Source organism: Cajanus cajan, chromosome 1 (genome assembly GCF_000230855.2).
Source record: "Cajanus cajan strain Asha chromosome 1, NIPB_CcT2T_4, whole genome shotgun sequence".
Classification (NCBI taxonomy): domain Eukaryota; kingdom Viridiplantae; phylum Streptophyta; class Magnoliopsida; order Fabales; family Fabaceae; genus Cajanus; species Cajanus cajan.
In genome coordinates, this window is record NC_138517.1 from 9,499,770 (window position 1) to 9,512,373 (window position 12,604).

Consider the following 12,604-nt stretch of genomic DNA (forward strand, 5'->3'; position numbering starts at 1 on the left):
TTTCTTTACAAAAGAGTATTTTTCATCAAATACAAGAAGTCTCCCAATTAAATTTGACAAACAACCAATAATTTACAAAAGTTAGTATTCAAACTCCATCATTTAATTAAGTGACAAGTAAATAAGTCGCTAAAATATGATACAAATACTTTTTTTTTAATAAAGTAGATTTAAGTTTAACTGAATTTTATAAAATTAACTTATAAAATAAGAGTTATCTTTAATTAATATTGATCGTCACACATGATAACGACTTGTGTCTTTTAAACAAAGTATTTAGGATTCAAATTTATTATGAGCATGAAATATATTATTTTACAATTCTAAGAAAAGATTAGTAACTATTTTACAATACCTAATTTAAAAAAATTATTTTTCCTTATATATACTATTATTTTATTGATAAAAAAAATGTAATATTACAATCATTCCATTCTACCGGTCGACTGTGATCTTCAACAATTTTGTTTTCCAATACATGACTATCATCACAATTTAAACACATAATGTTAATTGACAATTTTCTTGTCACCTAATACCTAACCCGTGACTAAGTGTATTACTCTGAATGGCTTACTTAAATAATTCTTTTAGAAAGTAATAACTCATCAATGAATGTGGATTTGGGTAAACTACACTTCTACTCCAATTGTTTTCAAGTCTTCTTTCATTAGTTAAAAAGGCAATTTCTCATTACTTAAAAAGTAAAAAAATAAAAATAAAAAAAGAAGACTTATTACTGTCATAATCTAATGCCTAACAACTAATCAAGTCAAATACTGCTGCGATAAGGCAAGCCAATTGATTCCATCACATTCTAAAGATTCATTTTTTTTTTCTTTTTTCTTTTTTATAATATATACAAGATTGATGGTTTATTAAAATCTGCAAGCTTACTCAAAACTGTCTTCATTATAATATACTATCATGTGTATTATTTTAAAGATTACATTATTTGTGTGATTAATAATATGATAAAATTTTATATTCAGAGTAAGGGGAGGGAGGGGGGTATGCTACAGGATATAACTACAATGTAAAATAAGGTAAAATGTAATTTTAGTTTCTAAATTTTTAGTTCTAAAAAACATTAAACTGATTTTACTGTTTATTTTTTTAAAGAATGAGTTTGTCCTACCATAAATTACCATCATTGAATGATGACGTGATAGTTATGTCAGCTGCTGTATCAATAGTTAGTTTGACGTAACATTTATGTATATTTTTGTAATATAAATTATAATTTAGGCTCCTAATCTTTTTATAAAGTTCACTTTTATTTCTTAAATATCTGGATGGATTTTAATCTCTTATTCATCGATGTGGTTGTTGTCTGAATTTTTTTTTTTTTTTAAATTATAATATTAGTCTTTAATTTTATTTTTTTATTTATGAAATTCACTTTTATTTCTTAAACATTTTTAACTCATTTTAGTCTTTAACTTTTATTTAATTTACTTTTAGTTTCGTAATATATTTTTTTATCAATTTTAATCTTTTTAATTATTTTTTAATCATTTAACAAATATCTATTCAATAATGATGTGATAATTATGTGATAGAATTGTCAAAATAAGTTAAAATAATTTATCAAATTGACTCATCTTGTGTTAACAATTATTTTTTTTATTGTGTTTAAAAATGAGAATGAAAATACTTGGAGTCAGCTAAATTAGTCTAACTTCAATAGAGTAGGGAATATCTGTAAAAAGAATATAAAAATGAATAATATACTTTGAAAATATCATTCCTCCAAATATATCAATTCATTTCATATATGACGTCATGAAAAATAAAATAAAGTATAAATGCAATCACTTTCATCAATTTATATTTTAACCCAAAAGCTGCGTGCCACACATCGTGTGAGTGGATGAGGGAAGAGAACTTGTTTTTGTCTAAAACGGACATAAACTTGTGTCCATATCATGGGATTAACATAATTAAACATTTAGCATTCCCATGGTAATAGGAAAATGAACTACTTTTCATATTAAAAACTTGTTTTACAGACATCCCCTGTTTACTAGAGTCTTGTAATAAAGGAAAAAAACTCAAAAAGTTGTTAAGAGTTTGAGAAACACAGATTTCCATGACTTTGTTATGTATGGAAAAGAGATTGGTAGATACAGTAACACGTCATGTTATTAGCACTTTTATTTATTTATTTAATATATACATTAATACTCAATTAGATGCCTATACTTTTCTATTTAAAGCACTCAAATAATTATTTAATTTTTTGTGTCATGATTTTAGAATTACACCTCTCTTTAACTTAATTTGTTAGTATTAATACCTATTTATAATTTGTAAACTTACTATATAATTATTTAATTTAAACTTTTTATTTTCATATAATTTAATATAAAATGTTAAAAGTAGGTTAAATTCCCGATATGTTTTATTTCAAGTCAACTGTACAAACTTTTTTTTACTTTATGCATGAAATCCAACTATTAATAATTAAAATTAATTTTCATATTTTTTTGGGTATTTGATTCATGTACCTCAATATATATAAGTGACATAGTTCAATTCTTTTAAGCTCAAAATTGTTTTTCTACATAAAGGTTTTGTTAGTACTAATTGATAAAATATAAAGTACTATATCATCAAAAAAAAAAAAAGTACTAAATATAAAAGCAGTTTTTTTTTTTTTTTTTAATATATTTATAATTAATTTTCTATTTCTAGTTCATTCAACAGGTATCCTTAAAATGTTTGGCAGCAAACATCCAAAGAAAAAAAAAAAAAGTCATTTACAAGGCTAATAATGCACAGGCTTCAAAACTAGCTAACAACACTGATCTAGGATTACTGTACTTAGTCTCATATAATATTTTAAAACATTGTGTTGTAACTAGAAGAAGATAGTAATTAGTATTAGGTCTCAGCTAGCTCCTTTTGGCATATACGTTATGGACTAATCCAAAGTCTTCAAAACTTCAACATCTTCCCATCTCTATCAACTGTCTAACCGTTGATTTTTTATATTTTATAATACATCTAACGATTTATATTAACTGGTCAATTGACTGGGCCACGACAAGTAACTTATTAACTAATGTATGATACACACATACCTAAATATCTATCACTTCCAAGACATGACATCATCTTTGAAGAAACCGAGTCAATGCTAAATTGGTATTGGCTAAATAATTCCACAGAATTATCCTTCCAAGAGAGTTGAAGCTCCAAGGCAACGTAAGTGCCACAACTTCAGGAAGCATTGAAACTTCTCAACAAAGGATTAGCCTCCACCTACGTTCATTCACAACCTTAAGCTCCTATAATGACGGCAAAGTTTGTGCCACCATTAGGGGGAGAACAATTTCACCTTTTTGACAAGTGCTTTGTAAAGTTAACAAATGTCATTACAATATTCACCAAATATCAATTTAAGAATGGCGTTTCCAAGCAGGAAACTAACGTGTCCTGAACTTATTGATTCAGCATACTATACTGCTACAAGGAAACCTAACGATTTATTTTAAGAAAACACGAATAGACTGAGTCCAGTCTACGATATTCCAAAACTTCAAATTGGGGAGCTAAGACCAAGTGCATTGTAGTATTATAGTTTACCAATGCACCAGAACAATGAATTGGTTAACACAAAGGAGTAGAAATGGTGTTTGGAAGAGTCCAAGGACACGAGTCACACTCAGGCAATAAAAACAAAATTCAGAAAATATTGAACCGATAATGTACATATAATTGTATAAAGAACTCTAAAAATGGCGATTGACAGTTGAACAAGTTCATTGTAATCAAGTATAACATTTTCAACTGTCAACAACCACTAATTGATATGTAACATCCTTTCTATTCAACAAAATGCTGCAACTTTGAAAAACTCTTCATACCTGCAAAAAAAAAAAAATTAAATGAAAACCTGATCCAAGTGTATGACATCTGATACATAATATCATAAAGCAGAAGCCTACAATATTGTAGCATGCTGCAAAAGGTAAAAAAAAGGAAAATAGAAAATGAACGAGTAACTATACTTCTATTTTATAAAGATTTCTAAGGTAAACTCAAGTCTAAGAACCCACTATCAAGGGCAGAAACAGTGTAATACTCACATTCCAAGAACAATATGTAGAGACCAAATTAAAAATGTGTAAAGAGATTAACAATGATAACGACCAAATCAATAGTATTTATAATAAGTCTTGCTCTTTAAAATTTAAAAATTCCAAGTGATAAATATCTAATCAAATTGTAATACACCAAAAGATATGACTTTCTTTACAATGAATGTTACTGGCAACAAAATTGAAGTTTTGTTCCACTTGTGAAGATAGAAATTTTGACATGGATAAAACACATACCACATTTTTGGAAGATGGCCAAGGTTTTATTTATTAGCATCCTCTTAGTTTCATAGGAAATTTGGTGACTTTTGTTTGTAAATCAGCCAGATGGGAAAAACAGAAAGCATGAGTAGAAAGATAATTCATACAAACAATATCCACAGTTAAAATCTTGCAAGAAACCAAGGCCTGAAAGAAAGCAAGCATGACTTCTATAAAGTTCATCAGTGAACAATAGAAAGTTTATCAATAACTCGAGACTAATTCAGGAGTTAAAAATTGAAATATTTCAAGACAAGAGGAAGTCCTGGAAAATAACATGACTTCAATAATGATCAGTCAATGAATATATGAAGCATAATTTTTTTTTGCGTTCATAATTGATATCTATATGGTCCTTCAGATTTGAAAAATAGAAAAATAGAAGCATATGAAGCCATGGCCCTTAAGCGATGAAATAAGTGAAGTTATAAAGCACCCTGTACAATTGTCATCAAATATTTTTGAAAGCAAATTAAAAGGCACGGTCAAATCCAATTCAAATTCACTAAAGGACAAGTATGGCATCAGGATCAAGCATGGCATCAGGATCAAGCAGTATAGATAATTTCTCAAAAGTATCATTTTAGCAGTACTGGAACACTTCAGCGCAAATTAATGAAGGTGGCCTGTAAACAAAATTCTATTTAACAGGCTTTCCAGTGCCTGGATAAGGAATAAGAGATTCTAGTCTTAATGCAAATGGTAAATAAACGTATGGCATATTCATCAATTCCCTAAGATCCTGGCTTGTTTTATTTGGTAGATGATGGGAACTAAGATCCAAGTTAGTTCCATTAATGGATTGGATGAAGATAATTATTAGGAATAATGTGATTGAAAATAGTTGGCTTTGTAATAGCAAATCTATTAGAACTCGATAGGTTGACATAATAGTTAGACATCTTGCACTCACACGTTATGCAAATGATCTATTTAGCAAAAAATCCCATGTTGGATCCCTGCCATGTGCAAAAACCCCTTGGGCTAGCGGCTGTCCAATACAGCTAGCAGAATTAGTCTCTGGTTTAGATGGCTGGAAGTTACCCGTAGCAGGACAAAAAAAAAAAATCTATTAGAAAGCAGAATAACAGTTATGCATAGAAAATAATCATTGATGGTTGTGTATCAGGATAGGACTGTACGCTTGGTATGCAAATGAGGGGGACAGAAATGAGGGTCTGTCAATTCTTTTCCTTCAATTAGTTCGTTTGGTATGTAGTACAATGGGAAGGGGAGAGAAGAATTTTCAAGTGGGTCATGTTTAATGTAGCAATCCACTCAAATTGAGCAGAAAAGAGAAAAAAGAAAGTTGTTTTGGTATAATGACAAAAATCTCCCTATTTATTTCACAATTAATTTTTTATTCAGGGTATTTATGTCATCTTATATGCATATCTATTTTCTTCCCTTCGTCTTTCTTTTCTACCAAACAACCTAAAAATCATCTCACCTTCTACTGTTTTTCCACTCCTTTCTCTTTCTTTCCTTTCACTTTTGTTCCCAAATCAAACACAATGATATGAAAAGAGCAACATAACAAAATATAGGAATCATTTTGCAATTTTGAAATTTGAAGCAATCATTTTATATCGGTTCAAATTAGGACCGATGTAGTATGTGTTTAAAATTTAAAAAACGTAAGGTTAAACATTTTGAGACTTGAGAGGTTTTTTGGTTTCAAGAAGCTGAGTGTTGAGCGAGAGGAGAAGGAAGAGGAGCAGATCTGTGTTTTCAGGTGCCACCAGAGGTGGGGAGCAGATCTATGATTTTAGGTGCAAAAATGGAAGTGCAAACCAGGGGCAGGGTGTGAATGCGGCAGGGGGAGGTAATCTGTTTTCATTTTACAAACCAATATTTTTTTATAATGCAACATTTGTTTCAACTGAAATATGAGGGAGGGAAATAGGAGTGAGATGGGGGAGAGAGTTAATATTTCAGTCATTTGTTTGAAGGGAAGTAGGAGTAGGAAATTGTCAAAATTTGTTTGTTCACGCATAAAATTCTTTCCTTTCATTCAAGGTGTGAAATGGGTCAGATTTTAATATTTTATCACAGCAACTCCTCCCTCATCAACATCTTCACAGAATCACCGCATTTCTGAGCAGCCCAAAATTGTTAATGGGACAAATGTGCTGTCTTTTCACCCATTATGACTGAACTACATATGTTGTTATGAACAACAACAAAATGAGATATTGGGTTGTGCAAGAAGTTTTGATTTTATCCATTCATTGCAGGTTTTCTATTGTTACAAGAGATTTTTAAGGGTAAAATGGTATTTTCCTATTACCTCTTATTTCATTCATTCCTTAATTTCATGATTTTCATCTATTCAAAAAACATATCTTTTCCACTGTATTTCCTTTCTATTTCTTTCTTTCCTGCTTCTATTCCTATCTTCTTTTCTCTTTATTCCATTCCCCATCCAAACAAAGCATAAGAGCACTGATCAAGAACTTGAGAAACAAAGCAGTTACCTTTTAAAGTTTAAATTTGAATTTATGGAAGCCATAATTATATGCAGTGTAGGTGGTGCATTATAAACTACATGGGTATAAACTTAATGAGCATAGATTAAGTTAAAAGACAAGGATTGCAGAGAATTAATTTATATGTATGCCAAGGTGTGTATCAGAAGCTATTTATCTTCTACAAGGGTTAATGGAAAGGTATCAAATTGAATAATGAGATTTATTGGAAAAAGTATATGTTTGAGTGCCAAATGTTGTGGAAGACTTTGAAGAGGAAAATTGTTCATGTGGTATAATACATGATATGGAGCTATTCAAGACATATATGTAGGATAAATACTAGTGTGCAAACACTTGTAAGTGAAACCAAGTATTTTCCTATAAAGATAGGTTTACATGAGATGTTGAGTCTCATTTGTTTAATCTAGTCATAGATGTGCTTGCCAGAGACATACAAAAGATTGTTCCTAAATGCATATTTTTTGTGGATGATACGGTTTGATTGAGGAATCCTGGGAAGATATACTCTAAACTTTGAGTTTTGAAGATAGACATTGGAATTAAAAGGGTTTTTACTAAAATATGAGTAAGATAGAATATATGCATTGCAATTTTAGTAAGAAACAAGAGGAAATTTTCCTGAATTTCCCTTCCCATAGAGAGAGCTTAGTTAATCAAAGTGTTACCCCATCCAAAAAATTAGAATTAAAGTTGTCAAAAGCTTTGATGATGAAACTACACAAGGTTTCTAACAGATACACCACCCGTCCTTTCAGATGCTTTCCCATTTAAATGAGAAAACCAGTTTTTACATTAGGAAGGCAGAAACATCGCTTATCATGATTTGGAGGGTAGAAAATAATGAAATTTATGCTGCTTAGATACTATCTGATTCAAGGAAATGTGATCACTTTATCAAGATGTTACAATGCGTCCACCAAAATAGAACAGACACCAAGAACATCATAATCCCCCACCCCAAAAACAGATGTAGCACTGCACAATTACATAGCAGAATTTTTTAATTCAGAATCCACAATATTCCATTGATTGAGGCACCTCCAATTAAAGAAGAGGAGAGAATTTTTCCTTCGTAGTAATTTCACAGATATTGCATAGCTGCACGCTCAAAGGAAAAGCTACCCTACATCTAACCTTTCACCTACCGGCTAGCGTGCAACAAATTTTAACCATACAAAATACCTTCAGTCACCGGACCCCACTCGATAAGAATCAGAGGGAAAGTAAAAAAAAAAGAAAAAAAAAAGAAATAGTATATCAGGATAATAATCCAGAGCAAACTCAGCATAACTTATCACTTATATGCTACTTCATGACGTTAATTATGACATCTTAAACAAACAACAACACAACACAACACTCAAAAGAAAGTGGTAACATCCAAACTTACATACAAAACACGAGCGGTCCTCAGTCGAGATCTTCCTGTCTGGTCTCCGACTCAAAATTCTGATTCCCCCTGTTTCCAGAATTCAATTGCCTACCATTGTCCCCACTATTGGTGTTACTGCTGTTGTTATTGTTGCTATCATTGTTGGCATTCCCAACATTACTCGTCTCAGCAGCAGAAGAAACAAGTTGCCTAAACGGCCAAGGCATAGACACCCTAAACCTCCTCCGCTGCAAATTATCACCACCGCCGCCACCGCTACCGCCACTGCCACCAGCCAAATCAGCAGAACCACCAGCCAAGTTCCAATTCACCTGGGGAGCCGGCCCACCAGCAACACCGCCACCGCTGCTGCCGCCACCGCGACGAGCCCTCTGCTCGTAATCAGGATCATCTGTGGGCAACTCATAGCGACAAACGGGACAAGAATTATGCAATTCCAACCATGGCAAAATGCAATCCGCGTGATATATATGCTTACACGGCATCTGCTTGGCGGTCTCGCCGAGTCCGAAGGTGTCTTTGCACACAGCGCACTGCGCCGAGTCCGACGCCAGCAGCTCCTCCGTGACGGTGACGTCCGGCAGCCCCTCGACGGCGGACTTTGAGGCCGGCGGGGTGCCGTAGCGGTTGGGATCGTTCTCGGCGAGGTGCTGGATCAGCTCCTCGAGGCCAGGCCCGAAGAAGTAGTCGCCGTGGGTGGCGTTGCCGGGGAATCGGAGCGCTCCGGCGGGGTCGCCGGACTCGATGACGAGCTGGAGGTTGGCGCCGCCGGCTCTGAGGGTTTGGAAGTAGTTCTGGAGGAAGACGAGGGGTTCGAAGGCGTCGCCGGTGGCAGCGTCGGATCGGGCGCCGAAGAGGGCGGAGAGATCGTCGAAGGGCGAGGCGGTGCCGGGGAGGACGAGGGGAAAGGAGGTGGCGCCGGCGAGGGGGAAGTCGGAGAAGAATGGATTGGGAGGGTTAGGGTTAGGGTTAGGGATTTCGAGCTCTTCGAGGAAGCCGCCGTTGCAATCGGGGCAGAGGAGATCGGTGGAGGGGGAAGGGGAAACGGAGACGGTGCGGTCGCACTGGTGGCAGAAGTATTGGCGAGGGTCGCCGGAGGTAACGCCGCCGTCGCCGTCACCGTCGCCGCCGGCAGAAGACATGTCAAGAGAAAAGGGAGAGAAAAAAAAGAAAGGAAATATTGGAAATGAAGGATTGTAAGGGAACAGAGAGACGGAAGAAAGAGTGATGGCAAAATCGTAAATATTGAGTCGGTTGAAGTTGAATGGACGATTAATTCACGCGCTAACTTCGGGAGTTGACGCCATGCGCTGACTTGGAACTTGGAAGAGACCCCACCATGCTCTCATTTTCGGATTATAAATTCTTAAATTTAAATTATTAAAATTATAACTTATTAAAATTATTAATTATTAACATTATATCTTATATTTATTAAATTTATAACTCATTAAAATTATAATTTATTAAAAATATAAGTTATTAAATTTATTACTTTATAAAAGTATAAATTATTAATATTATTAATTTTATAATTATAAATTATTTTATATGCAAATTTATATAATTAATAAAAATAGTTTTAATTATAAAAAAATTTGGCCGTTCGGAATTTAGTTTTCAGAGAACTGAATTCTGACAGCTATAATAAAGAAGTTTAACTAAGTCAATATTTAGATGGGAGATTCATGTTAGAAATTTTTTTTAAAAAAAGTATTATTAGAGTAAAAAATTCTTCTTATGGCGATGTCCTCCTCCTATTTTCACCATGATACACAAAAAAAATCTGCCATTATTGGTATGAAGTTGTTGATATTTTTACAATTCCATACCTTTTTTGCTGTAAAAATTGTTGAAGAGAAAGTACATAATGTGACTACAAGTACAATTGTTACTATGAAGTTATCGAAATCACCACAACCTTTTATAACTCTAATAGGTGTAATAGTGACATGAAGTAAGGGATGATCATGTGTGGTATTACAAAATATCACTTTATAAAAATATGCTTTAATATTTTTGTAGTTAATTTTGATTTTTATATTTTAAAGTTTATTTATATAATTTTAATTAATTTAAGTTTGTTGACTCCAAATATGTTATTCAAAACATAATTGTATTTGCTTGAATCTATGACAACTTCTCTCAAGTTTGAAGGTATCTTGATTCTATATTTCAAACTCTAATCGTCGAACATGTAATGTAGTGATACTTATTATAATAATCCTTTTTATGTTTAAGTTAGACAATGTATCTTACATAGTATAGTTTTTCTCCTTACTTATGGGTTGTTTCACAATAACTACTTGATCACATTCTCTCTCTCTTTTGGGACATGTTTACTAATACTTATCTCTGGTTGATAAGTGACCCTTGTTTTACGAGTCACCTTTGTGACCATTGATGATGAAATATACCTAAGAAGTTGAGCTATAGGCTAGTATGACCATAGTTAGCATCACTTCCCTGATGCGTCTATGCTTAATCTTTTGTTTGAGATAGGGGGTCAATTTTTCAAAAGATCCTTATGTTTGAATGTAGGCATTTAAATTATACCTTGGTCCACACTAGCTCAACTAGTACATAAGCACCCAAGTCCCAAGTTCATCTTGGACAAAAGAACTTAATCTTGTCTTGCTTAGGCTCAAGCTTCTTTGAGATGAAATTATAATGCATTGAAATTAAATTGTTGTCATTTTATTTGCTTTTCCAATAAATATTACACAGTGCCACACAATCCATCTTTGTGCTTAAATGATCACTTTTGGTTTTACATGCCTTTCTACTTTTGGGACTTATAAATGCATATTGATGTTTGGTTTAAGGAAGACCATAGTCATTGATCCTACATTTTTTAGGGATATCACATTGCTTCATCAAAACAATGATGATTTGAGGCTTCTTTACACCTCTTTGTCTCTTTGGGAAGGTTTTTTTTACCTAAAACATGTGACATCCTAATATATATAAGAGTGTCACATATTGTAGGTGCATTTTTACTCGAAATTAGATATTAATCTAATCTATTTGAGGTTGTTCTTTTTAATGGGGATCAAAGATGTTTTCTTGCTTCTCATTTCTTTTATGAACAAATTGAATAACCTAATGGATCGGGTTGGTATCTAGTTTGATGAGGGTTGACATAGAAGTTGGTTAAAATAAATAATACTAAATTAGTTAAGCTTGTTATTAGTCTAAAATGAGAGAGAAGAGAAAAAATGCACTTACTCTAACGACCCGCCATGGTCTCTACACTTAGTGGAATCGCACTACTGCTAGTGAACTAAGAGAAATATTAAGCTGGATAACTTATACATGTACAAATAAAAAAAATAAATTATCTAAATTTTTGGTTATAAAATAAAACTCCATATATGTACAGTCATCCCAAAAATAATATTCTCTAGTGCCGGTCAAGTACAGACAAAACTGTTACCCAAAATGATAACTCCAACACGAGGATCAAAACTCCCCGTCTCGCAGCGGACACCTCAACTCCAAGCTAGCCCTGACCTGCTCCCATACCAAGTATGATCATCGCAGTTCCACCACATGGAAACAGAAGGGTAAGCTAGAATTCACAAATCAATCATACAAGTATAGAACTATAATCTATACTACACAACCATCCAACCATTAATCATATTCATAGAGTCTCACCATACACTCTATCCAATACTACTCATGCATAACATACAATGCACCAATCATGAAGTCAAACACCACACTTCATCATATTAATAATCATGCAATAAATGCATCTCACGACAGATATCAATGCATATCAATCATCTAATGCGTCGTCACGCATACACCTAGGAGATCTCCACAACAATAGAGCTGTATAAGTGACATTCCATCCTACCGAAACCACCCCAACCGTTTTCACGCCCAAAGCGCCCGCTCGGTCACAGCTAAACAGGATATAATCCTCCCTCGGGTTTACTCGGATGATGTCACTTACACACTTGGAAGTCCAGATCCACCGTCAGGTATAGCACAGCTGGGTACGGGCTTACCACGACCTTGGCATGCATTAACCAAGTCAATTGTGGAGTTCGCCCACCGACTATCCGCAAGGATCCACGCACCTTCCCGAGTACTTGGTTAAGGGAATAACCCTCGACCTCATACCCCGCTCCAACACTAGCTAAGGACTTAGAGGAGACTCACCCAACCCAGTGGCCTATTTGAGCACCACTCTCCCAAATCCAGTGGCCTCCCAGAGCACCACTCTCATATATCAGTGGCCTATCCAAGCACCACTCTCAAGAGACTCTATGTGAGCTCTTCCAGTTCGAAAACATTTTTCCTCTCCTCAAGTCCTAGGCTAGACTCATGCCATAAGGCAT

At 33.9% G+C, this 12,604-nt stretch overlaps 1 protein-coding gene across 2 annotated transcripts; it reads right to left on the bottom strand.

Annotated features, from left to right (window-relative positions):
* Positions 1–3,549: 3,549 nt before the first annotated feature.
* LOC109797213 (E3 ubiquitin-protein ligase RING1-like) lies at positions 3,550–9,479 on the bottom strand. 2 transcript variants are annotated; one of them, XM_020357170.3, is made up of 2 exons: positions 8,250–9,477; positions 3,550–3,872 (listed from the first exon to the last, which is right to left on the bottom strand). In XM_020357170.3, exon 1 carries the CDS (start codon positions 9,392–9,394, stop codon positions 8,270–8,272), a length of 1,125 nt encoding a protein of 374 aa, XP_020212759.1. In that variant the 5' UTR covers positions 9,395–9,477; the 3' UTR covers positions 3,550–3,872; positions 8,250–8,269. The 2 variants fall into 2 exon arrangements, with proteins under 2 accessions (XP_020212759.1, XP_082930480.1); XM_083074354.1 differs by lacking the exon at positions 3,550–3,872 and adding an exon at positions 3,886–5,400 and having other exon boundaries at positions 8,250–9,479.
* Positions 9,480–12,604: the final 3,125 nt, after the last annotated feature.

Bases quoted from the DNA above. Each gene is read 5' to 3' on its own strand.
- LOC109797213 (XM_020357170.3), bottom strand. From the start codon at position 9,394: ATGTCTTCTGCCGGCGGCGACGGTGACGGCGACGGCGGCGTTACCTCC.